At 35.8% G+C, this 23,945-nt stretch overlaps 1 protein-coding gene across 1 annotated transcript in view; it reads right to left on the bottom strand.

The window, feature by feature from the left end:
* FMN2 (formin 2) overlaps window positions 1-23,945 on the bottom strand; it is a 372,575-nt gene that overhangs the window by 206,396 nt on the left and 142,234 nt on the right. Inside the window, exon 7 of the mRNA XM_081299099.1 lies at window positions 12,364-12,451. Within this exon, the coding sequence (XP_081155225.1) occupies window positions 12,364-12,451 (88 nt within the window). The remainder of the gene's footprint in view (window positions 1-12,363; window positions 12,452-23,945) is intronic.

The raw sequence follows: 23,945 nt of genomic DNA, 5'->3' as shown, positions 1-23,945 counted from the left end.
CCCCTATCGCAAAATAAAAAATACAAAGGACTGGGGATGTGGCTCAGTGGTAGAGTACCTCTGGGTTCAAAAAGCATCAAGAAGAAAGAAGGAGGAAAGAGAGAGGACTGAGTCTTTTATTGTACCAGGGCCTCATTGCCCGAAGACATTTGTACCTGACTATAGCTTTTCTGGAATATGTTTTGCCCTCAGATTTTACAACTTTCCTTTCTTTTAGTCCCTTCATATGTTACCTTCTTCTCGAACTTTCCCTCACTCCTCCTTCACCACTCATCGACCTGTGCTCATTACCATTCCGTTCTTTTGTTCTTGCCTGTCATGATACTTATTACCATTTGACTTAACACATATTTTCCTTTAAAAAAAAAAAATTGTCCTTCCCCCAACTAGAATAGAACGAAGGCTCCACACAGACCCAGATTTTTTTGTCTATGTTTTCATTTTGGTATCCAGTGCCAGAAATGGAGTTTGGCAGAAAGATGGCACATAGAGTGAATGAATGATGAAACATCGAAAGGAATAATGTAAGGAAAGGAGGTAGTAGGAATGAATCATGGCCTCCCTGATTTAATGTAATGCTGGCATCTTTCTTTGTGGGGAAAACAGAAGATTCCAACAGCAAAATTAGTCACTCTTATATAATCTAATATTCACATGAAAATATCTGACAACGGTGATCACAGTCTTTGAAATCTTCTCCTCAACCTGTAATTGGATAGAAGTCTGCCACCCTTCTATGGCTTTCACATGTGACAAAGCAAACCTGAGCATCACCAGAGTCATGGAACTCAGGTGAAGATACAAAAGGAATTTTATAGTAAATCCTCCAGTATATCCATCAAGTGACCTCTTTATGACCTGTACAACAGCTCTTTTTGTCTCTATCGGTCCATGCGACTCCCATCTCCTCTTTCTACTTCTCTTCCTCTCTCCATCTCTCTCTCACACACAACATGATGTGCATATTCCAGAACAACACTAGAGTGCTTCAAGTAGCAATTATAGTCTCCAACTAGTAGGATGATTTTATAATTAAGAACCATGAAGGGAAAAATCATGCATCATTTTTCCAGCTTAATTCACTGATACAATTGCTTAAATTGAGTCCTCAGGAAGTATAGCAGAAGTTCAGAGCATAGACTGGGATCCAGACTGCCTGTGTTTACATCACAGCCCAGTGGTTGCCGATTGAGGTTCTTTTGCAACTCTGTGACTGGTTTTTCATCCCTAAGTCAGGTATAACAAGATTACCGACCTCATAGAGTGGTTGTGGACATGCACAGTAACAACTACAGGTGTTAGCTACTATTATCAGCAATTGCATGTTGTTAAATTTGGAACCATAAAAAAAAAAAAACCTGCATTAATAGAACTCAGTGGATAATCTATTTTAACATCCCACTCAATTCATTAATTCTCTTTATAACTTAATTCATAAGAACTGCACGCTGTCATTAACAATGATAGAGAAGCCTTTCTAAATTCTACCATTTCCTCAAATGAGACTGTTATTATTCTTGAGTGGCTTAAACACATAGGAAAAAACTATTCCTTTACAATCTAGCACAGAAATGACAAAGTTTATTCAGAGAACTGGTAATTGTGGTTTTTTTCATTTTAAGTCTTTCTGGACAATTTATTTTCTTAATCATGTATCCATAATAATCTGATTAAAACTCTTTTAATTTTAAAATATATTCATAGATATTTGACTGAAAACTGTTACTGAGAAATAAAAATCCTGTTTTATTCATGTTTGACCATAAAGAAAGATGCAAGGCAGCCATCAGCATAAAATGTCATCCCTTCAGTTCTACCAAAGGATAACATGCCATTAAGTAACTTTGGTGTTTTATAATTCTTTTTTCCAGAGTGGAAAATTAGAAGTTTATTAAAGGACAGCAGAAAAGACTTCTCCTGGAGGAAGAAGGGGACCCAAGAGATGGAATCCTGGTGTTTTATAATTTAACTTGATGTCTCAGTACACTGAACTTGGGGAATATCTGTGATTATACTTCTAGAATGCAACTTGTAAAAATACGGTACATGTAGCTCAATAGGCAAAGATAGAAAGTGCAATCATTTCTTCCTTTCCTCTAGCACTCTCAGATCTTCCCTTCATCTAATGAATGAAGAAATCCAGAGAGCATCTTGACAGTGGCTATTCTGGAATGCTGGATAAGCACTTATCAAAACATACAATTTTTAAAAAGCCAGTTTTGAAATTCAAAGTTATCAAAAGGGCTTCCCCTCCCCCTAAAACAACAGTTCAAATCCCACCCTCTCAAGGATCATGCAAAAGGATTATTTTTGCAAACACCACACCTTAACAATACACAACACTTCAAGGGGCAAAGCTGATACAATTAATTTTGAGCTCACACTAAGTGCTCTGCACTCAGATTTGAGCTCTACCTCCATATGTGCCCTGTGTGATCAAGGGTAATTCTTTCAACAACCACCCAGTGACTGTAAAGAACAAATATAGTATTATAATACTCTGAGCTGCAGTGGACTCTTGTCTCCAGGTTTCCAGAGTTCCTTCCATTGGAGGGTCTATGGGGCAGTGGAAACAAACATACAAACAAATAGATGATACATAATTCATATATGAAGGGGAGAATAACCATATTCACAGCTTCAACACAGTCCCAAGAATTATGCTCCTTCTTCCCATAAAAGTAATCGAAAAGTCCAACAGTAGAACAACATCATAAAAATACAGGCTACATTCAACCCAAGGTTTTTTGCTGAGCCTGTAATGAAAGGCATATAATAGTTCATTTTTTCTTGATTTAATAATCTATGTGTGACATAATGATGTATGAGGTCTTTCTTTTTATTAAAAAAAACTCTAGGTAATGAACTTTTAGTTTAAATTAAAGCATATTCTGATATTAAATTTCTGAAAGTAGGTTTTAATGAAAACATACTATCTCATGTGTACTTTTCTCCACTACAAGGTTACAATTGATGAAAAAGTTACATGGGCTCACTGCAGCCCACTTTCTTCTCAAATTTCTAATTCTAAGTGACTTTACATTTCAATGAAAACCATTCACTCAACCTTACAAAAGCATTTACTAAATTTTTAATGTTTCAATAAATATAATAAACAGGTCTTAAAATTCTATATCCCATGTGAGGAAAACACTTAAAATAAAGGTTAAAACTGGGGGGTAGGGGTTGCCATGAAGTAATTTCTAAGCAAGCCTTGTAAACCTCAGTTTCATAAAGAAGCCAGACATTGGAAAATCTACTGGGAAAAAACAACATTGCCCACACTGAATCCAATTTTTTGAGAATATTACAAAAATAAACAAATGATTATGGATAAACTTTCTTGGGGTAATCAATAGGCAAGTAAAAAAGCTTGTGTCTCCAAGAATGAAATCAGAAACTCTAAGAAAAGACCTGGAGTTTGTAACCTACTACTTGTTTGGTAAAAAAATTCATATGAAAAACATTTTTCAGTGGCAGCCCTACTAGATATGTAGGTTTCCAAATACATGTGAAAAGTCACCATAAAATAATCTTACAACCTTCCTAGGATTCAGAAAGGCTATTTCCATATTTGGTGAGGGGTACCCAGGATTGAACTCAGGGGTACTTAACCACTGAGCCACATCTCCAACTCTTTTTTGTATTTTATTTAGAGACAGGGTCTCCCTAAATTGCTTAGCATCTCGCTTTTGTTGAGGATGGCTTTCAACTCGTTATCTTCCTGCCTCAAACTCCTGTGCAGCTGGGATCACAGGTGTGTACCACCGCACCCAATTTTATTTCTGTATTTTTAAAGAAGAATAAGCCATACTCATTCCTAGAAACTAATTTAACTATCAAGAAAAATAAAATGTCAAAGGAGGGAATAGAAGCCTCTGTTTGTGACCCTACTTAGATTCTACTCATGTCCCTTACCACGATTCATTTCCCAGCAAAGCCAAACTCCATTACACTGCTCGCTTCATGTCCACCCAGAGACAGGAGCTATGGATGTGGAGAATAAATGACATACATAGCACAGAGACAATGTTTACAGAACCACACAAGTATAGTAGTCCTCAGCTTTTCAAGTTTCCAAAACAATTTGCTCTCCAGAGATAAAATGCAGTCCAATGATATAGCCATGCTCAACTTCTAAGAGTTGCTAATATAAATAAATATCATATATATCTTCATTCAGAAAACAGAAAAGAGTGCAGCCAAGTAAGTAATAAACTTGGTATTTCAGCAACACTGACTGAAAACCTAAACTGCAGAACTCAGATTATGTTCCCCTTGAACTGAAAGCCCCATTTCTTCCCTCTTATCATATTCTCAAACTCCATTGGAAGGGACAGTCTTTGCATTCTACTCCCTCTTCTTTCCCATGGCAAGTGCTCTTAGTATGACCGATTCAGAGTAATCAAGGAAGAATAAAATCTCTAAGTTCTCTCTCTCATTAGATGCCCAGGCTCTAAGTTTCAAATGCATCCAAAGTCTGGAGACAAAGCTCATTTTCTAACAAATGTAGGAGGAGAGGACAACTAGCTTTTATTGAGGGGTGTGATATGTTTTACAAGTAAGAACTCATTTAACACCTCTTCCTATTAAAAAAACTAAAGAATAAAAACACAATTTGTTCAGGTTTGTCCAGCTAGATAGCCAGTGGCCCAGCTGGACCAAATCTGTCTTAGTTTGGGTTGCCATAACTAAATACCATAGGCTGGGGGGCTTAAACAACCAGAATTTTCACACAGTTCTGAAGGCTATAAGTCCATAAAGGGGCTGGCCAATTCAGTTCCTAGTGAGGTCTCACTTATGCCTTGGTACACGGCTGCCTTCTCAATCTGTCCTCACATGGCAGTAGGAAAGAGAGACAAAGAGCTCAGGTCTCTTTACTTAAAATGGCATTAATCTCATCATGGGACCCTACTTCATGAACCCTAATTACCTCTGAAAACCATCGCATTGGGAGTTGGGCTTCCACATAATGAATTTGGCACAAATATTCAGTCTGTAACAAAATCTATGCAGCTTTGCCCCAGAATCTGTTTTCTTAATCATTGTGATACCAACTTGAAAAGAGAGAGAAAACCAGGGAAGTAGAGGTGCTAGGGTGACACAGGAAAAAAAAATAAAAACATACTGGGAGAGTAAGTAAGTATTGAAAGTTAGCATCCTCAAGAACTATACTAGGGTCAGCCATTTACTTTTTTTATTCTTTCACAGCAATTGATAACATACCTAGAAAAGAGACAGTACTTTTATATATCCATGTAACAAGTACTCACAATTTGCTTCATTTGTTGATAATCTTAGTCCAGACTACTTTTACAGTAATTCTGTATTTCAGTTATCTTTGCTTAGTTCATTCAAGAATAAGCAATTCCATTTAGAATTTTCTTCAAAGTAATTTTTTTGCATTTAATTCACAGATGAAAAAACAATTCATAACTTTATTTCTCTAAAGAACAGCCCATAATTAAACTGGGGGATTTATGTAAGATAACTCCGTGCAATTAATGGACCTTGCCAAATTTACATTTTCCAATGTTTTTAATAACTAGTATATGAAATAGTAGTTGATCAAAGTACTATATCCTGTGCCAGTTTTGTTTCTAAACACTCTCATTCTACTGGGTAAAACATATCCTCATTCTACAAGCTAACACACTGCCTAGAGCAGAGAGCATTGAACCAAGCGTCAAAGGAGATGGATACTCATTCTGGCCCTATTATGTAAATCTCTTATCGGCTTAATGTATAAGGCTCAATTCCTCCACTGTAAAATGAGAGATTAACTTTCCTTCTATGGGCTGTATAATACAACTATCAGCAATAGTATTAGAGGGAAGGGTGATAAAAAGAGAAATAAAATTCAAACCAACAATTAGCTTCATCTCTTTATATACTAATAAAAAGATTTGATTATAAATGAGAGAGGGAGGGGTGTGGGGGAGGAGCGTGTAATGATTTGGATGTGAGGTATCCCCCCAAAAGCTCATGTGTGAGACAATGCAAGAAGTTTTGGATGAGAAATGATAAGGTTATGAGAGCCTTAACCCAGGTAGTGCAGTAATCCCCTGATGGTATCAGCAGAGTGGAAACTGAAAGTGGGTAGGACGTGGCGGGAAAGGGTGGGCATTGGGGGTGGTGTGCCTTTCAGGTAGATATTTTGTATCTGGCAAGTAGAGCCTCTCTCGGCATACGGATCATCATGTGAGCTGCTTTCCTCTGCCATACTCTTCAGCCATGACATTCTGCCTCACCTTGAGACCCGAGAAGTACATCTGGGTGTCTATGGACTTATACCTCTGAAACCATGAGCCCCTAAATAAAATTTTCTTCCTCTACAATTGTTCTTGTCAGGTCTTTTAGTCACAGGAGCAAAAAAAAAAAAAAAAAAAAAAAACTAAAACATACATATAATTCTATTTTTAGTACCTGCTACATTAGATAATTCCTTCCTAGACAACTATCAGAATAATTCTGTTCCATTTTCATTTTGAGGGAGGTCAAGATCAACAAAATAATAGCGACATGATGCAGGATCCAAAGAGGAACTATAATTAATAGACTGAGATTTCACTGGATTTCTAATATAAATCCATGAGCATGTTTAGTGGCCTTGTAAGGTACGCTTCAGTAAGTAAATGTGTGTGTGTATTTATTTATTAAAAAAATAAAAAGTATTTTAAAAACAGTCTCTAGGCTTAGAGAACAAAGAACAAAAGTAACCATGATTTCATTGACTATATATCATTTAATTTCAGGACATATGATTTATTTAAATCATGTTTTAACAAGATAGATATTTTTAAAAAGGACATAAAATTGAGCATTCCTTGCCTACATGTCCACAATTCCAGTTAGCTTCAAACAAGGAAGACATGAAGTGCAGGGAGGATCTAGGGCCATTAGTACCCTGAGCCTGCCATTCCTGTAAGATAGTGAAAATTATTTCTGGGTGTGATTACTACATAAATTTTAGTTATCCCTTGTTACAATATCTATAATCTACTTTAAAATAAATTTGCAGAAGAGATGCAATAGTAAGCATGATCCAGTTAAAGTTCCAACTTTAATGGTAGTCTCTGTCCTACTAATAACACTCCATATCTCAAGAATGGTTGCCTAGCCTTAGGTAAAAAGACCATACTCCAAAGGCAGCTAATGAACACTGCTCAGTTATTCCTATCTAAATCAATAATAGGGGCTTTTTAAATTAGCATATCAATGACTGCAACTGACTCTTCTTAGTGAAACTAGTCATACAAGGTGTTCAGATTAGTTAAAAATATCTTAGAGATGTTCCATCCCTATTCCCTTCAATTAGAGAATATGACAGTTTAGTAGAGGCTATGGCATGGATTTTTTTTTTTTTTTTTTTTGTACTGGGAATTGAACCCAGGAGCACTTAATCACGAAGCCACATCCTCTAACCCCTTTTGTTTATTTTGAGGCAGGATCTCACCAAGTTGCTTAAGGCCTTGCTGAGTTGCTAAGGCTGGTAATTGTCCTGCCTTAGCCTCCAGAGTTGCTGGGATTACAGTTATTTGTCACTACTGTATAGATCTTTATGAAACATTGGAATCTAAGACATTGGAATTGGATCCAGGCATTGGATTTTTAGATGCCTGGTGCAAATTATAAGAGTAACCGATTCCTACCTCCATGATGTTTTAGCATCTGTCTAGAACAAATAAATCTTTTATATAAAATCTTGATGAGAGTATTTACAAAACAGAGAGCTAGGCAACTTCAAGTTTACAAAATAGGCTTTTCAGACAATTTTGTTCCTACTGGCCAAAAAATATGTTTAATAAATATTGGTATTATAGGAAAGATTATATCTGAATCTTGCTTCAGTTTGATCTAGCAGCAGAGTGACAGTAATACTGATGTATCTGCAAAATTCCATTACACTTGTTACCCAGGAAATGTTATTAAAGGCACCTTTTCCTCTATCAAAATATCCCATTTTGAATGACAAACTATATGAAATCTCTACTTAATAGTGACATTGGATTGGGGAGATAAAGCTAAGCCTCATGAAATTTGAAATTCTTCTGCAGCTGCTCTTATCTACTAAAATGAACCTAAGAGGTATGAATATCACATTGATCGTGGAATATGGACTGAGTATTGTATAAAAAAATTCAATCTATTTTCACAAAACTAAACTACCATTACAGAGCTGTAGGATAGATTCAAAACCAATTTATGGAAATAGCAGGCTATATTATTTGAATCAATCCTCTCACATTGAACAATTTAAAATGCTCAATCAAATATTTGTTATACACACACACACACACACGTAAATATTTGTAAAGTATCATAAAGGCAAAGAAGTGACATTGAGACTTTTAACCTATCCCAAAATATCTGAACTTTAAGTTGACCACCTCATGGAACCAGGGACCGAAAATCAAAGCTCCAAATCCACCCAAGGTATAGATTCTATACCTTGTCCACAATAAACTGGTAATCAAAGTCTGCAGACTCAGAGAAACCAACCCATGCAGGGCTATGCATTTAGTGCCTGGAATGACCCTCAAACTTGATTTAAAGTAATCTTAAACCTAAAGGACCCCCCAGGTCCTACCACACAAAAAAAGGAAATCTCTTGTGGAATGTACCTTCATCTCAGATTTTAAGTTACTGTATACAACTAGAGTGAAATTTTTCATAGGTAGCATGCTACAGTTTCACCCACCCCAACAAATTATTAAAATCTACAGGTCGCTTTAGAAGTAGAAGTACATTCATTCAGGCAACTTGATTTTTAAATACACACACACACACACACACACATACACACACATCTTTCTTGCTTATATTTACTGTACTGATAGACATGGTTAAGATTCCAATCCCTGGGAGGGGAGAAAGGGTATGGGAGGGATCTGGGGGTGGGAAAGATGATGGAGTGAGATGGACATCATTACCCTAAGTACATATATGATTGCATGAATGATGTGACTATACATCATGTACAACCAGAGAAATGAAAAGTTGTGCTCCATTTGTGTACAATGAATCAAAATGAATTCTGCTGTCATGCATAACTAATTAGAACAAATTTTTTAAAAAAGAGTCTAATCTCTTCTTTTTCTGTCTTTTGACCTTTCGTGACATTGAGAATTGTGGAACTACTGTTGTGAGAATAACCTGCATTCACTTGAGCATGATGTGGTGCATGAAGGTAGTAACACTTGGATTAGACCTTTGACACCTAGAATCCAAAATTAGATACTCCTGACTCTAACAGAACACTTTAAAATAGAAACATTACAAAGGAAATTCAACTTTAGGTTTCTCTAGAGTTTTGACAGAGAAGGAGAGAAGGGGATAAAATAGCACCAATAAATATAGCAGGGCAGCCACAAATAACTAATTGTGTGTGTGTGAAAGTTACAGTGAAACTCTGAGCTGCTGGAATGTAGCAGTGAATTTATCTGGCAATTTCTAGACTGACTTGTGGGTTATGACAATTTTTTAATGGGCAGGGAAAAGGCTACCTCTGGAAAAAAATCCACTCTGAGGGTTTAGAAAAATTTATTCGAACAATATTATGTAGAATATAGATATACTAATGCTGATTGTAGGAAAAGCACAAAATTAAAGAATCAGCCCAAGAATCTAATGAATGGGAAAGAACAGCCACAGCTGATGTGGAATGTCTGGTGTAAGTTCAGTCTATTCCATTAGAGAGCCACATGAGCTTGAGAAAGCAACTGGACCACTAGCACATCTTAGTTTGCTCTTCTATAAAATAACACTGGAAGACCGGATAAATTCTGTGACTGCTTCTACATCCCAAATCAATGATGTTTATGCTTCTGTGGAATCCTCAGTGGAGGCATATCTTGAGAGAAGCAAAGTTTATTCTAGAGGCTACAAGTGATTCCCACATGGAAATCATGGCTCCAGACAGTACACTGAGGCAGAAGAGGATTTGATCCACAAACAGGCACTGGCTACTTGTTTCTTCAGACTTTGAAGGTGCCTGTGTTTTAGAAAATGGGGTTGCAGTGTTTCAGTGGGATTCAAGCAATGGCTTCACATCCTAATAGGATAAAGTTTATGCATAATTCTGTGTGACCCTTCAACTACTGATGTTCATGCCATGTTATTGTTAGTGTTGCATGTTAAGCCAGCAAATTTTCAATGAACTCTCGCTGGCTGTACCACAGACACAGATGTCAGGCGGACTCCTTTGTTCATAAGGTTCTCATTATTAACTCAACCCAAGCTGAATATTTGACTGAAGGAAAGGACCATATCATTATTTTCAGATTTCATTCTATGACTTAACAGGGCTACATCTGCCAGCTTTAGAAACACCAAGTACTTCTTGGCGCCAGCCTTGGCATTCTTCTCTATGACTATTACCCCAAATGGCTCAGCTTGAGGAAGTCTCCTCACCATCAAAACAATTTAATAAAAACTTAATTGTGATTAAGAGTTACTCATCAATTGACAGGGCATACCACACTTGCGCTATTTATGAATTATTCCACACAATAATTTAGGCCTAACAAATAGAATCCACATTCATGGTGGGTAAGCCAGAAAGCTAGTTAAATGTTTTCATGATTTATAAGGTCTGTGTTATACTTAAAACCGTATTTCTTTAATAGGTAAACTGGCATTCCATTGGATAATTGAATCTGCTTAATCTATTCTAAGGCTCTGGGGCAGCTTAGGGGACATCCAGAACATGGATTTAATTCCTCTCTACACCTTTGGGCAATATCTCTCAGCATAAATGTGATAGGAATTTCTGTCAACTGTAGGGTAGAATTCAAGTTTTAAAATATTAACACTAAAAGCCAGTTACACTGGTGTATGTCTATAATCTCAGCTACTTGGGATACTGAGACAGGAGGATTTCAAGTCAGAAGACAGCCTGGGCAACTTAGCAAGACCATGTCTCACAATAAAAATAAAATGTGACTCAGTGGTAGAGCATCACTGGGTTCAATCCCTAGAGCTGCAAAAGAAAGAAGTGGTGGTGGGGTGGGAGGGAGACCCTAAAGTCATTAAAGCCATTTAGAAAATGTTAGAAATCACCCTTATTCCAAATATAGAAAATATGTTATAAGCCTGCTAAAAATATAAATTAAGCCAGACATGATAACACATTTCTGTAATCCCAGAAGCTCAGGAGGCTGAGGCAGGAAGATCACAAGTTTGAGGCCAGTCTGAGCAACTTAATGGGACCGTCTCAAAATAGAAAAAAAAAAAAAGTTCTGGGGTATAGCTCAGTGGTAGAGCATTTGCTTAGCATATGTGAGGACTTGGGTTCAATCTCTAGGATTACCAAAAAAAATTTAGATACACACACACACACATATGTAGATTTATATGTGTGTATACATATGTATATATGTATGTGTCTGTCTACATATGTGTATATGCATATACATTAGATAAAATAATTCAATTCTTCTAAAGTAGAAAAATTTATGCTATAGTTGTCCCAAATAAGTGGAAGAAGGAGGACCAGTTTTCCACTCTAAAAACTTATACATAAGAAAATTGCTTTAGTGTTTCAGCATCTTATAGTATCTTCGAACTGAAGGTCTAAGGGAACATAGCTCATGTTCCCTCATTTGAGACAAATGATGATTTCTATAGCATGAACATCTAGGTTAATATTAGACATATCATAATCGAACCATAAGAACATTCTCAAAACAACACTTAAAACCTGTGAGTCTTACATTGATTGAAGCTGTTCTGGTAGACACTTTTAGGTTTACTTCTTCTTTATTTTAGCTTGTCAAAAACTCATAACTAATATTCAACCAACTTTTTTGTCCTGTGGATTAACTTCCCTAGGTATTTTTCATGGCTGTAGAGACCCTACTATCTGGCTCACACTTATATATATCAATAAGTCTTTGAGCATGGCATCCAGAAATAAACACTTCAGATATGGTCTAATTACTTACAGATCACAGTGCAACTGTACTTCTTATGATATAAAAATATTTATTAATAATAGACTGAATATATCTGCAATGGACTAAATATTTGTGTCTACCATAATTTATATGTTGAAATCCTAACCTCTAATGTGATGTTATTATGAGGTAAGGATTTGGGGAGGTGATTAGATTTTGAGAACAGTCCTCATGAATGGGATTCATGACCTTATAAAAGAGACCTATAAGAATTCTCTCAGACTCTTTCTGCCACATGAGAATATAAGGAGAAAATGGCAATCTGCACCCAGAAGAGTGTCCTCATAGAACCTAACCATGATGGCATCTTGATCGTACACTTCCCAAGAAACATCATACCTCCCAACCAATCCATCATATCCAAATTTTAATATTCAATACTTGGATTTTTATTTTTTGCACTTACCATGTTGTATGTCTTTCATATCTAGATGAAGACTAGACATTAAGATTCCAACTGCTTGTGATCTTTTGTTGCTTAATAACTTGACAACCTGCTCAAGAAAAAAAAAAAAAGGAAAGGGAACATTAATTTGAACTCCAATGTACTTACTTTTTAAAATCCTACATGAAAAACAAATTAAGAGAAAACACCTTATGTCATTCCTTAAAGTATTTAAAACTGATTTTTGTTTGAAGAGAGCTTTGGAGCTTTATATAATAAATCTTAAAAGTCATGTTCTTTACCAGTCTTATAAGAGCCTGACCTGTCAACAAGTAAATTTTCTTATAGTTTAGAAAATTAATTTGATGTCTATGAAATAACAATTGTACATTTGATCATTTGTAGTCTGATATTTTTAAAGTATTCCTTTTTTACTATGATTCTGTGAAAAACTGGTCAATAAGCAAAGGGCAAAGTAAAGGCACATGCACAGAGGATCTGTTAGATCAGATCAGTTGTACCAGAAACAGAAAATGTGCTTTTATTTGGGTCATTTAGAAGGCTCACTATTTTACTGGCAGTTCCTCTTATTCTGCATTTGACCCACATTTTATGGATAACTTTCCAACTAATTAATAGAGTAGTAGAAGCATCAGACTGAAGGGACTACATCAGCTCAATCTCAAGTCAGCTGTCCAGGGGGACTTAGAAGACAGTACACACACCCGGCTAGGAAGGTTTCTGAAAACAGAGGTGGGTAGGCTGCTATAGAACAGACATGTTTAAACCATGTTCTCTAGAAAATAACACACCACCGATAAATCCTGCTTATGAAACTCTTATCCCAGATCCTGATCCTTGAGTGGAAGCAATTTCTATTTATTCTCTGTGTTTTGTTTTAAATCTGCTTAGAAAAACATTAGAGTTTTGAAAAGGAAAGAAAAGTGGTTATGGTCAAATTACCAGAACTGACAGCTGCCCTAACAGTTATTGCCTTTGTTGACCTTGTCTTTCTTTTTGGTTTCAGTTGGATCAATCAAGAAACTAATAAAATAATCATACCCAGCTGTCACACAAAGTCACAGAGTAAAACAATCTTCTCATAATAATTGCATTCCTGGTCCTCCAACAGGGATGATGGTGGAGAATAAAATAAAACTTCCAGAAAGACTAACCACAAAACCTTCTGTCATTTCTAAAAACCTCCCATGGTAAAGCGACAATATCTCACAAAGGTACTCCTTTCTCAAGGGAAAAAAAAAAAAAGAATACAATATATAAATTTTGATTCTCTATTTGATCTTCAAACATTAAATTTCACCCAAAAAATAAGACTAAAAATTGAATATGCATCAACTAGTTCAGCTAAGCATTTCTATCAAATAGCATATCTTCTTCAGAGCTGGCTGAAAAACAGAAATTTAATATCAAAAAAGAAGACAGCATATGTTCTTTTCTAAAAAAGTGAATCTTACTTCAGGTAAGTATAAACTGGGTCCCATCTGTGCTGCTTGACAAAGCAGCTTCTATTAAGTTTCCTGTCATCTTCTGGCCCCTATTTGCAATGACATGTTTGAGTCCAGGTGTCATTTGACTTTCCCCTGGTGTTGACATGTTGATTGCACCCTCATAGAGATTCCCTACTCCAGGGTTCCTACCAGTTCTCAATCCTTTTGAAGGTGAATTATTCTGATTTTGTCTCATATTGGCATATCCCAGAGTTCTGTACCACATTCCCTTTATGATAATTTCTCTTGTAAGGACATACATGCCCATATCTTTAACTCAGAAGTTTTCCAGTTGATATCTCCATTTAAATCACCTACATAAATGTCCATTTGACATGCCTAAGATCAAAGTCTTATCAGTCCACCCCAAAACCTCCAGCCAGCTTCTCCTTCTTTCACCACCTGCCCAAGTTGGAAACCAGAAATCTGTGTACAGTTCTACTGGGAAAGGAATTCAGGAATAAAGAGAGAGAGATAATGAGTCTCTTAAAAAAAAAGAAAGAAAGAAAGAAAAGAAAAAGAAAAAAGGTACCCATGAACCATTCAAATGCAGAAAATACACATGAACTGAAATGCAAAAAGCACCCATGAACAGTTGTACCTCCTGAGTGATGTACCCTTAGCTCACACCCATAACCTTGTCTAAAGAAGTAACATGATTTTATTCTATTTTAATGCTGAACAATATTCTGTTGTGTGTGATTGATATGTATGTGTGACACACACACACACATACATTTTCTTTATCCACTCATCTACTGAAGGGCATCTAGGTTGGTTCCACAGTTTAGCTATTGTGAATTGTGCTGTTATAAACATTGATGTGGCTGCGTCCCTGTTGTATGCTGTTTTTCTTTTGTTTTATTTATATATGACAGTGGAATGCATTTCAATTCTTATTACAGATACAGAGCACAATTTTTCATCCCTGGTTGTATAAACAATATATTCACAGCTATTTGTATCTTCATACATATACTTTGTATAATAATGATCATCACATTCCACCATCATTAATAACCCCATGCCCTCTCCCTCTGCACAATCTAGAGTTTGTCTATTCCTCCCATGCTCCTGCTCCCTATCCCACTATGAATCAGCCTCCTTATATCAAATAAAACATTTGGCATTTGTTTTTTTGGGATTGGCTAACTTCACTTAGCATTATCTTCTCTAACGCCATCCTTTACCTGCAAATGCCATGATTTTATTCTCTTTTATTGCTGAGTAATATTCCATTGTGTATATATGTGACTTTTTTTTAATCCATTCATCTATTGAAGGGCACCTAGGTTGGTTCCACAGTTTAGCTATTGTGAATTATGCTGCTATAAACATTGGTGTGGCTGTGTCCCTGTAGAATGCTGTTTTTAAGTCCTCTGTGTATAGACCGAGGAGAGGGAAAGCTGGGTCAAATGGTGGTTCCATTCCCAAATTCCAAGAAATCTCAATACTGCTTTCAATATTGGCTGCAGCAATGTATGAGTGTACCTTTTTTCCCCACATCCCCACCAACAATTAATGTTGTTTGTATTCTTAATAGCTGCCATTCTGACTAGAGTGAGATGAAATCTTAGTTTTGATTTGCATTTCTCTAATTGGTAGAGATGTTGAACATATATATCTTCTTTGAGAAATGTCTGTTCAGGTCCTTGGCCCATTTATTGATTGGGTTATTTGTTTTTTTGGTGTTAAGATTTTTGAGTTCTTTATATATTCTAGAGATTAGTGCTCTATCTGATGTGTGGTAAGAATTTGTTCTCAATCAGTAGTCTCTCTATTCACCTCACTGATTGTTTCTTTTGCTGAGAAAATTTTTAGTTTGAATCCATCCCATTTATTGATTCTTAATATTAATACTTATGCTATAGGAGTCTTATTAAGGAAGTGGGGCCTAATCCGACATGACAGAGATTTGGGCCTACTTTTTCTTCTAATAGATGCAGGGTCTCTGGTTTAATTCCTAGGTCCTTGATCCACTTTGAGTTGAGTTTTGTGCATGGTGAGAGATACGGGTTTAATTTCATTTTGTTGCATGTGGATTTCCTATTTTCCCAGACCATTTGTTAAAGAAGCTATGTTTTCTCCAAAGTACGTTTTTTTGGCGCCTTTGTCAAATATGAGATAACTGTTAATTATATGTGGATGGAGTTGGAGAATAGAATGCTAAGTGAAATCAGCCAATCCCAAAAAACAAAATCCCAAATGATTTCCCTGATTTAAGGATGCTGATTCATAATATGCTGTGGCGGGGGTGGAGGGGGGGGTGAAGTGGGGGTGGAAGAATTAAATGAACTCTAGAGAGGGCAAAGGGGAAAAGGAGAGGGAGGGAAAGAGGAATAGGGATAGGAAAGATGGTAGAATGCGATGATCATCATTACCTTAAGTACATGTATGAAGACATGAAGGATGTGGCTCTATTTTGTATACAACCAGATATATGAAAAATTATGCTCTTATGTATAATATGAATTGTAATGCATTCTGTTGTCATATATAACAAATTAAAATTTAAAAAATATCCTCAAAAAAAAAAAAAGAAGTAACATGAGGGCAATGCACAAACACACGGAAAACTGATGCAAAATTATATAACTCAGCTCTGGCTCTACCTCTAGTCTAGCCCCTTGCAACTGTCCCTCATAAATACTAACACCCCACACAAACAGGTTGGTATTTCTCCCTCTGGTGATAGTCCACATTCTCCCTTGAATGTATGTGTTCCTTGCTTTACCCACAAAGGCATTGTTCCTGAAATTGCCCCCATTACACCTTGAATATATATTTATTTTCCTAAATAAAAGTGTAACTATGCCTTTGACTTATAAAGATTCTGATTCTTGGTATATGTGATTTTGTCACATATATCAAGAACTCTGCTAGTCCAGAGTCAAGTTCTCCCTTCTCTCAAGAAACTCCTCTGACCCTTCTTAGGAGATATTTCTCCTCCTGTGACAATACCTCCCCTTCAAAATCATACTTCGGTCTGGTATCAAGTTTAGTCATTTATAACTCTTCTGTACCTTTGAAAGCCATTCCTCCTCTTTTGTTTATCATAGCCTATTTATTACATTCTTTATCATATCCTGTACTGATTAATGCAAAAGATTTCTGACTATTCTCTCAAAATCTAGTTTAATGTTCCTCAAACTATGTTCTTTAGACCAAAAGGCATCCCCACCACCTAGAGATTTATTAAAAATCAAGTTTTGGGGCCCTATCATAAACCTGCTCATTAGAAAATCTAGGAATAGAAAGCATCAGTCTTCATTTTAAAGCCTTCGACGTGGTTCAAGAACTACTAATGTAGTCTCATCCCTTCTTGCCCATTCTCCAAACTTATGTCCAAGAACCCTCTCTGAAAATGCTGATATTTGCATGTTGCTTTTTTACTTTTAACCTCTACTTTTTACAAAATTAATTAGTTAATTAATTTTAATTAGGTATATATGACAGCAGAATGCATTTTGATTCATTGCACACAACTGCAGCACAACTTTTCATTTCTCTGGTTGTACATGATGTAGCATTGCACCATGTGTGCAGTCATATGTGTACCAAGGTAATGATGTCCATCCCATTCCACCATTGTTCCTATCCCCATGCCCCCCCACCTCTTCCTTCCCTTTGTCAATCAAAGTTCCTCCATTTTTCCCATGCCCCATCCCCATTATGGACCAACATCCACTTATCAGAAAGAACACTCAGCCTTTGGTGTTTGGGGATTGGCTTACTTCACGCTTAGTATGATATTCTCCAACTCCATCCATTTACCTACAAATGCCATATTTTTTTCTTTAAATAATGCTAAGTAATATTCCAATGTGTATATATAATCATAGTTTCTTTATGCATTCATCTACTGAAAGGCATCTAGGTTGGTTCCACAGTTTAGCTATTGTGAATTAAGCTGCTATAAACATTGTTGTGGCTTCATTACTGTCATATGATGATGAGCCCAGGCCCAGGTTAGGCCCAGGACTGCCACAAACATTTACTTTTTAAACCTGAGTGGCTTATGTTTAAGAGTTAGTGCTTTAAAAGAACATGTAGAATGCTTCACAATTCAGACCTAAAACTTGTGTTTTCTTTATAATTCAATTGCCCTTGATTACAAACTGTATTTTATATTACAATGCCAAGATAATAGGTAGGAAAATGGGATATAGCTAAGATTGGGTAAAGCTTTTTTGCTTAGCATGATTGAGGGCCTGGGTTTGATCCCAGCACTGAAAAGTAAAACAAAAAATAAAGAGGAAAAAAATTATTTTGAGTCTTTGTAAAGTTATATCAGATTCAGTTAAGTTTCTCAAAGTCATTACCTTCCCTAAGAAGCAGGACTGTATAGAAATCATGAACTAGGGTTCTGTAAAATAAAGTTATCTTTCTTTCTCTCGAACTGCACCTGAAATATCTGGTATCTTTTTAAAACAAAGGTTCTGATTTTTGAGTATGAATGAGGCTGAATGTCTAATAAGCTCCCAAATAGATGATACCATTGTTGTGGAGCTCAGAACACAAAAGTTCAAAGTTCTCCCATTTGCTTCCTAACATGTTCTACAAACGCTATATACTGTTCAGTACTCTAAAGCCTCAGTTCCTTCATCTACAAGTTGATATCAGCATCAACTTCAAAGAGGCCTAGTGGATAGCATGGCAACACACCTGGCACTCTTAGCATTGTACCTTGTTACAGTTTGTAAGTTAATACAAATAACAAAATGTTTGGCAACTTTTATCTTCAGTTGGTTCTCAGTCCATTGAGCTACTAATTCATTCAACTTTGCATCTGCAGTGAATATCATTCCAGGAAAAGCCTTGGATTTAACATTAATAGCATGATAAATCCCAGATTATACTTTGAAATGAATCAGAAAAAAAAAATTGAAGAAAACCAATTCAGGTAAAGGAATAACTCAGGAATAATTCAACAGCCTTTTATCTCTAAAAAAGATCAAAAGAAGTAGTAATTGAAATGTTTTAGGTAAACTATTCCTTTTTATCTCTGAAAATTGATAGAGAAAAATGAATTGGAGGGTTAAAAAATTCTTAAAAGAAACAATGATTGCTTACTCCTTCAGTATTAATTTTTTTCAAAGATTCAATAATTGATGATAATCATAAGAATGAGGAGTATGCCAAGTACCATCTTAAAATAAAAATTATTATGGGGTGCAGTGGCACATGCCTGTATCCCAGCAGCTTAGAAGGCTGAGGCAGGGGCATCTCAAGTTCAAAGCCAGCCTCAGCAAAAGTGAAGCACTAAGCAACCCAGTGAGACCCTGTCTCTAAATAAAATACAAAATAGGGCTGAGGATGTGGCTCAGTGGTCAAGTGCCCCTGAATTCAATCCCCCATACCTAAAAAAAAAAAAAAAAAAAAAAAAAAAAAAAAAAAAAAAAAGTTAAATAGTTTTTGTTTTGATTGTTTTTAAGAAGCATCTAAAAATCTAGTGTGCAAAGACAGTGGTAACTCCTTTTCCCCACTGCAACCAATTTTCAAGTGACAGATCAGGAAGCCATCATACCTAATGTAGACAATAAAACAAGAAAATTAAAAGGATGAGAAAGACCGCTTTTAGCTTTGCACTTCACACATCTCCCTGCCAGTGATTTTTTATAATTAATTAATTTACTTATTTTGTTGCCGGAGTTCAAACCTACACAGCCTCAGAGAAGCTAAGCAAGTATTCTATAACTAAGCTCTATCCCAAGCCCAGTAATTTAAAATATAGTCAAGAAGTTTCAGGTAACATTGAAATATTAGGAAAAAAAAAAGATCTCTACTTTTCATTCACTTGTTTTATCTTCTAACAGTGCTCAAAAAAGCAAACTGTATTTTTTAAAAAGTAAGCCACATAATAGATTATGCATGCCTTTTTTGATTAGTGTCTAATGTAACTCACAATAAAAATTAGGAAAAAAATTTTAATGAAATCCTTAATAGTAGACTAAGAAACAACAGACTAATGTCAATATTAAAAAGAGAAAAGAACGAAACACTCCAATTCACTAGAACCCTACTGTCCAACACAGAACAACTGGCCACATGTGGCCAAGTGGACTTGAAATATACATAGTCTTTTAAAGATTTATTTGATTTATTAAAGGAGATCCAAATATTTCATTAATTTTTATATTAATTACATATTCAATGACAATATTTTTAATATTTTCATTCTATACACTATGTTAACATTTTTTTACATTTCTTCATACTTTTAAAAATGTGGCACAAGAAAATCTTACTTCTGCTATATATCAATTTATCTATTTATTTATTTATTTTTGTGGTGCTGGTAATTAAACACATTGCCCATGCATGCTAGGCAACTGATCGTGAATGGTAGGCAAGCCCTATACCACTCAGCTTCATCTGCAGACCTAGAAAATTTAAAGTTTTAATAATTGATTTATTCTATTTCAACTGGGTAGTACTAGATCAGGAAGATCCAACAATTTCACATAAACCACAAAAGCCATTTAGCTTGGACCTAGATTTCATTTTTTTTGTTTTTGTTTTTAAGTTCAAAGTTCAATTCAAACAACCGATGATAAAACTGGTATCTTTTTTCGCGGGGTGGGGGTGGGTGCTTGGGATTGAACTCAGGGCCTCACATTTGCTAGGCAAGTGCTTTTTACCAAGTGAGCCACATCCCCAGCCTGATAAAGCTGGTATCTATGTCAAAGGTTTTTTGGCTATTGAGCAGCCTCACTTTTGAGTCAATGAAACAACTACATGTTAAATTTGTTTACTATTCGCATAAGTGTTAAGTAGTCAGAAATAGATAAATACTGATGCCAGAATTTGAGACCCTCACCTGAGTTTAGGAAGATTCTCCTTTCCATCATACCAGTATGCTCCAGAGAATATTAACACTACATATTCAAATCCTTTGCCCTTCAGACTGGATTTGAGCTTTCCTATTAATCAAATGTGATTCACATTACTCGCTGATTACACAACTAACCTAAATGAAAATATTAATAGTAATTAAAATAATTTATTTTGCTATTTGTAGAAATCATACCTATCAAATTTAATGTCAATTTTAGCACAGAAATAATAGAAAGTAATCCATCTTATTATCATCCCTCAGATGTAACCAATACCCATGACGTATTTCCATGTGTTTAATAAAACCTTTACTAAATTTTCTTTCTGTAACAAAGCACAATCCTCTGAAGACTGGCCTTTTCACCTGATTACAGCCCAATATTGGTATGCTACAAATCTTAGCTAAAACGTTTTGCCATATTCAAAAGGGTTTTCCCTCTCCTCATAGTCCCTGATCACTCCACATTTTATTTTTGACCTCCCTAATTTTTTCTTCTTTGCACAATATCATTTCATCCATTTTTCTTCCAAGCTCAGTAATATTTTTAGTTCCTTTAGCTAGTTACTTCTTCAATTATTTCCTTGGACTGATTTTCTCTTCTGTACTTCCTACCATCTAACTCATGACATTCCCACAAAGGTTATTTCCTACTCTTTATGTTACTTTTCTCTACTGTCTAATGAGTACATCCAAGACCTTTTGAATGATCTCATCTATTTATGCCTCATATCTACCTCACTCTTCTGAGCTGTATTCCATGTCTGTACCTTATTAGATCAAATTCTAAGCACATTCATTCTATAAAACAAAGGACCATTGTAATGAGTACCATGTTTAGGAACCTATGCCACAAAATCCTCTTTATCTTTTAGCAACAGAACTTTGGGATTTTAACTAGGTAACACTTTCCACAGCCTATTTTATACCTGGGAATAGCCATGTCAATAAGTTGTGAATAATAAAATGCAGAGAGTATGTGTCAGTCATCCAAGAAGCAGCGTATCATGAAGGAAGCATGTAGCAGAACAAAACCACCTACCTCATAACCAGGAAGTAAAAGAGAGAAGAAAAGAAGGGTTTCTAGTCCCATTATCTCCTTTGGGCACATGCCCCCAAAGACCTGAAGACTCCCACTGAGTTCTACCTCTTAAAGATTCTACAGCCTCCCTGTGGATCAAGCCTTTAACACATGGGCCTGTGGGGGACATTTAAGATCCAAGCATCCACAGTAAAAAGGGCAGCCTCTATGAAGAATCTTCTTGCTTGCCACTTCTGCTTTACTTTTTCACTCAGCACCCCACCCCTCCAAAAATTGAAAATGAGCCATTCTTTCTGCCATACTTCACCCTAAAAATGAAGTGATAAAAAAAAAAAAAAAACAAGAACTGGGGCATGAATCTAAGGAAAATGTGATAGAATAGAATCACTGTACCTCCATAGACACTCTCCTGCCCAGACTTTTTCATGAAAGAGAGAAATTCACAACACACAGGCAAATCAACATGCTAACTTATGTATCTACTAAGCACCAGGCACTGTGCTAGACATTGGAGTAAATACTCAGAATGCCAACAGGAAGAAGAAATTCATCATCCTCTGCCAGACCACATCTATTTCATAATCTGCAGTGATACCATTTCCAGTCATCAGGACTAGAACCTCTGACTCATTCTTCCTCCTCATCTCCCATATCCAGCCATACATCAAGTTCCACTGACTATGTTCCTTGTTCCTTATCTTTCCTTCCTTTCTTTTACTACCACCACCCTGATGCAAGTTCTCACCACTTCCTCCCAGAGATGTAGGCAGATTGGAATTCTGCCTCATCTCTCAATCCTGCTTCCAGGACACTGTACTACACTGTCTTCGTCCTGTCACTCCCCTTTAACAGAATTTTAGTAGCCCCTTATGTTTCTGCTCTATTTTTCATTGTCAAAGGAACAATCTCTGACTACTCACTGCACAAGAATGTTCAAGTCTCATCCCTCTGAAAAAAACTTCCTAAACATCCTAACCTCCCACACAACTCTTATAGAGGCTGACTTAGGAGCCTCTTCTTTATTCTCATGAGACTATGTATTATCCTACTATAATATACACATAATTTAGTAATTGCTGGGGCAATTCTCTCCAAAATATATGCACATCTAGACAATCTGTATTATATTGTGTACTTCAGTACTCAGCACAATGTGGCAACCATTCAATAAATGTCTGCTGGAACCAGTTAACCTTGTCTAAACTACGATGCCCATCTCTGAAGTTCCCTTAAAATCTTGGAAAATAGTTCTCACCCTTAGATACAAATCATAACCACCTAGGTATCTTCTTATTATTCATTTTTATTTGTTTGTTTGCTTTGGTTTATTTATTTAGTTTTTGCAGTGCTGGGGGAATCAAATCAAGGACTTGATGCATGCTAGGCAAGTATTCTACCTCTGAGCTATATCTCTGGCCTTTAGGTTTCTACTTAAATAATGGTGCCTACTCTCCACTATAAAATGCCTTTTTTTTCTCTCTCTAGAATATAGCCTTAGTATTCAAATTTTATTTTATTTTTTTAAATGCCACATCTAATGCTGATGAAGATTTCAGAACCATTAAAAAGAAAATATTCAAATAATTGTTGATCTGTGATTCTACTACTAAACTGAAGTCAAGAACTGCTAAATAATCTATATAACTTGCCTCGGAATCATGCCAATACACAGTTGAAAAAAATAATATAAACTATATTTATTAAGTAATCAAAACTACATTTAAATAATTACTTGACCAAACAACAAAGTTTATTGTTTATTCAGAATTTTGAAAAAAACTATGTATTTTATGTATGTTACCTGTAATACTACATAATTAAGATGATCTATCAAAAGGTTCCACTGCAGTTATTTTGAAATTTCTTTCAATCTAGAAAAATCATGCACTAAATAAGGAAACTAAATAATTTGCTCCAAATCTAAATGCAGAATCATAACAAGAGTTTTGTTTCCTAATTCCTAGCATACTGCTTTCTTATAGCATATCATGGTCTTGCTAGAAACTGGATATTAGATAAGGGGGATAAATGGCCAGATCCAGTAAGGCAAATCCTTCTCTAAGTGGGGTAAGATAAGAATAGTCAACTACAGAGATTAGGTAAAGGTAAATTCCAGAGCAGAATTATAGAATGTAAAAATGGCTGTTTCTCACACAGATATTTAAGCACAAGGCAATATATCAAGTGGTATGTTATGCGCCCAAGCACTGAGAGATGC

The sequence above is a fragment of the Spermophilus citellus genome, assembly GCF_964194105.1.
Source record: "Spermophilus citellus genome assembly, chromosome: 6".
NCBI lineage: Eukaryota > Metazoa > Chordata > Mammalia > Rodentia > Sciuridae > Spermophilus > Spermophilus citellus.
The sequence above is the reverse complement of the archived record's forward strand: the minus strand, read 5'-3'. Positions and strand labels throughout refer to the sequence as shown.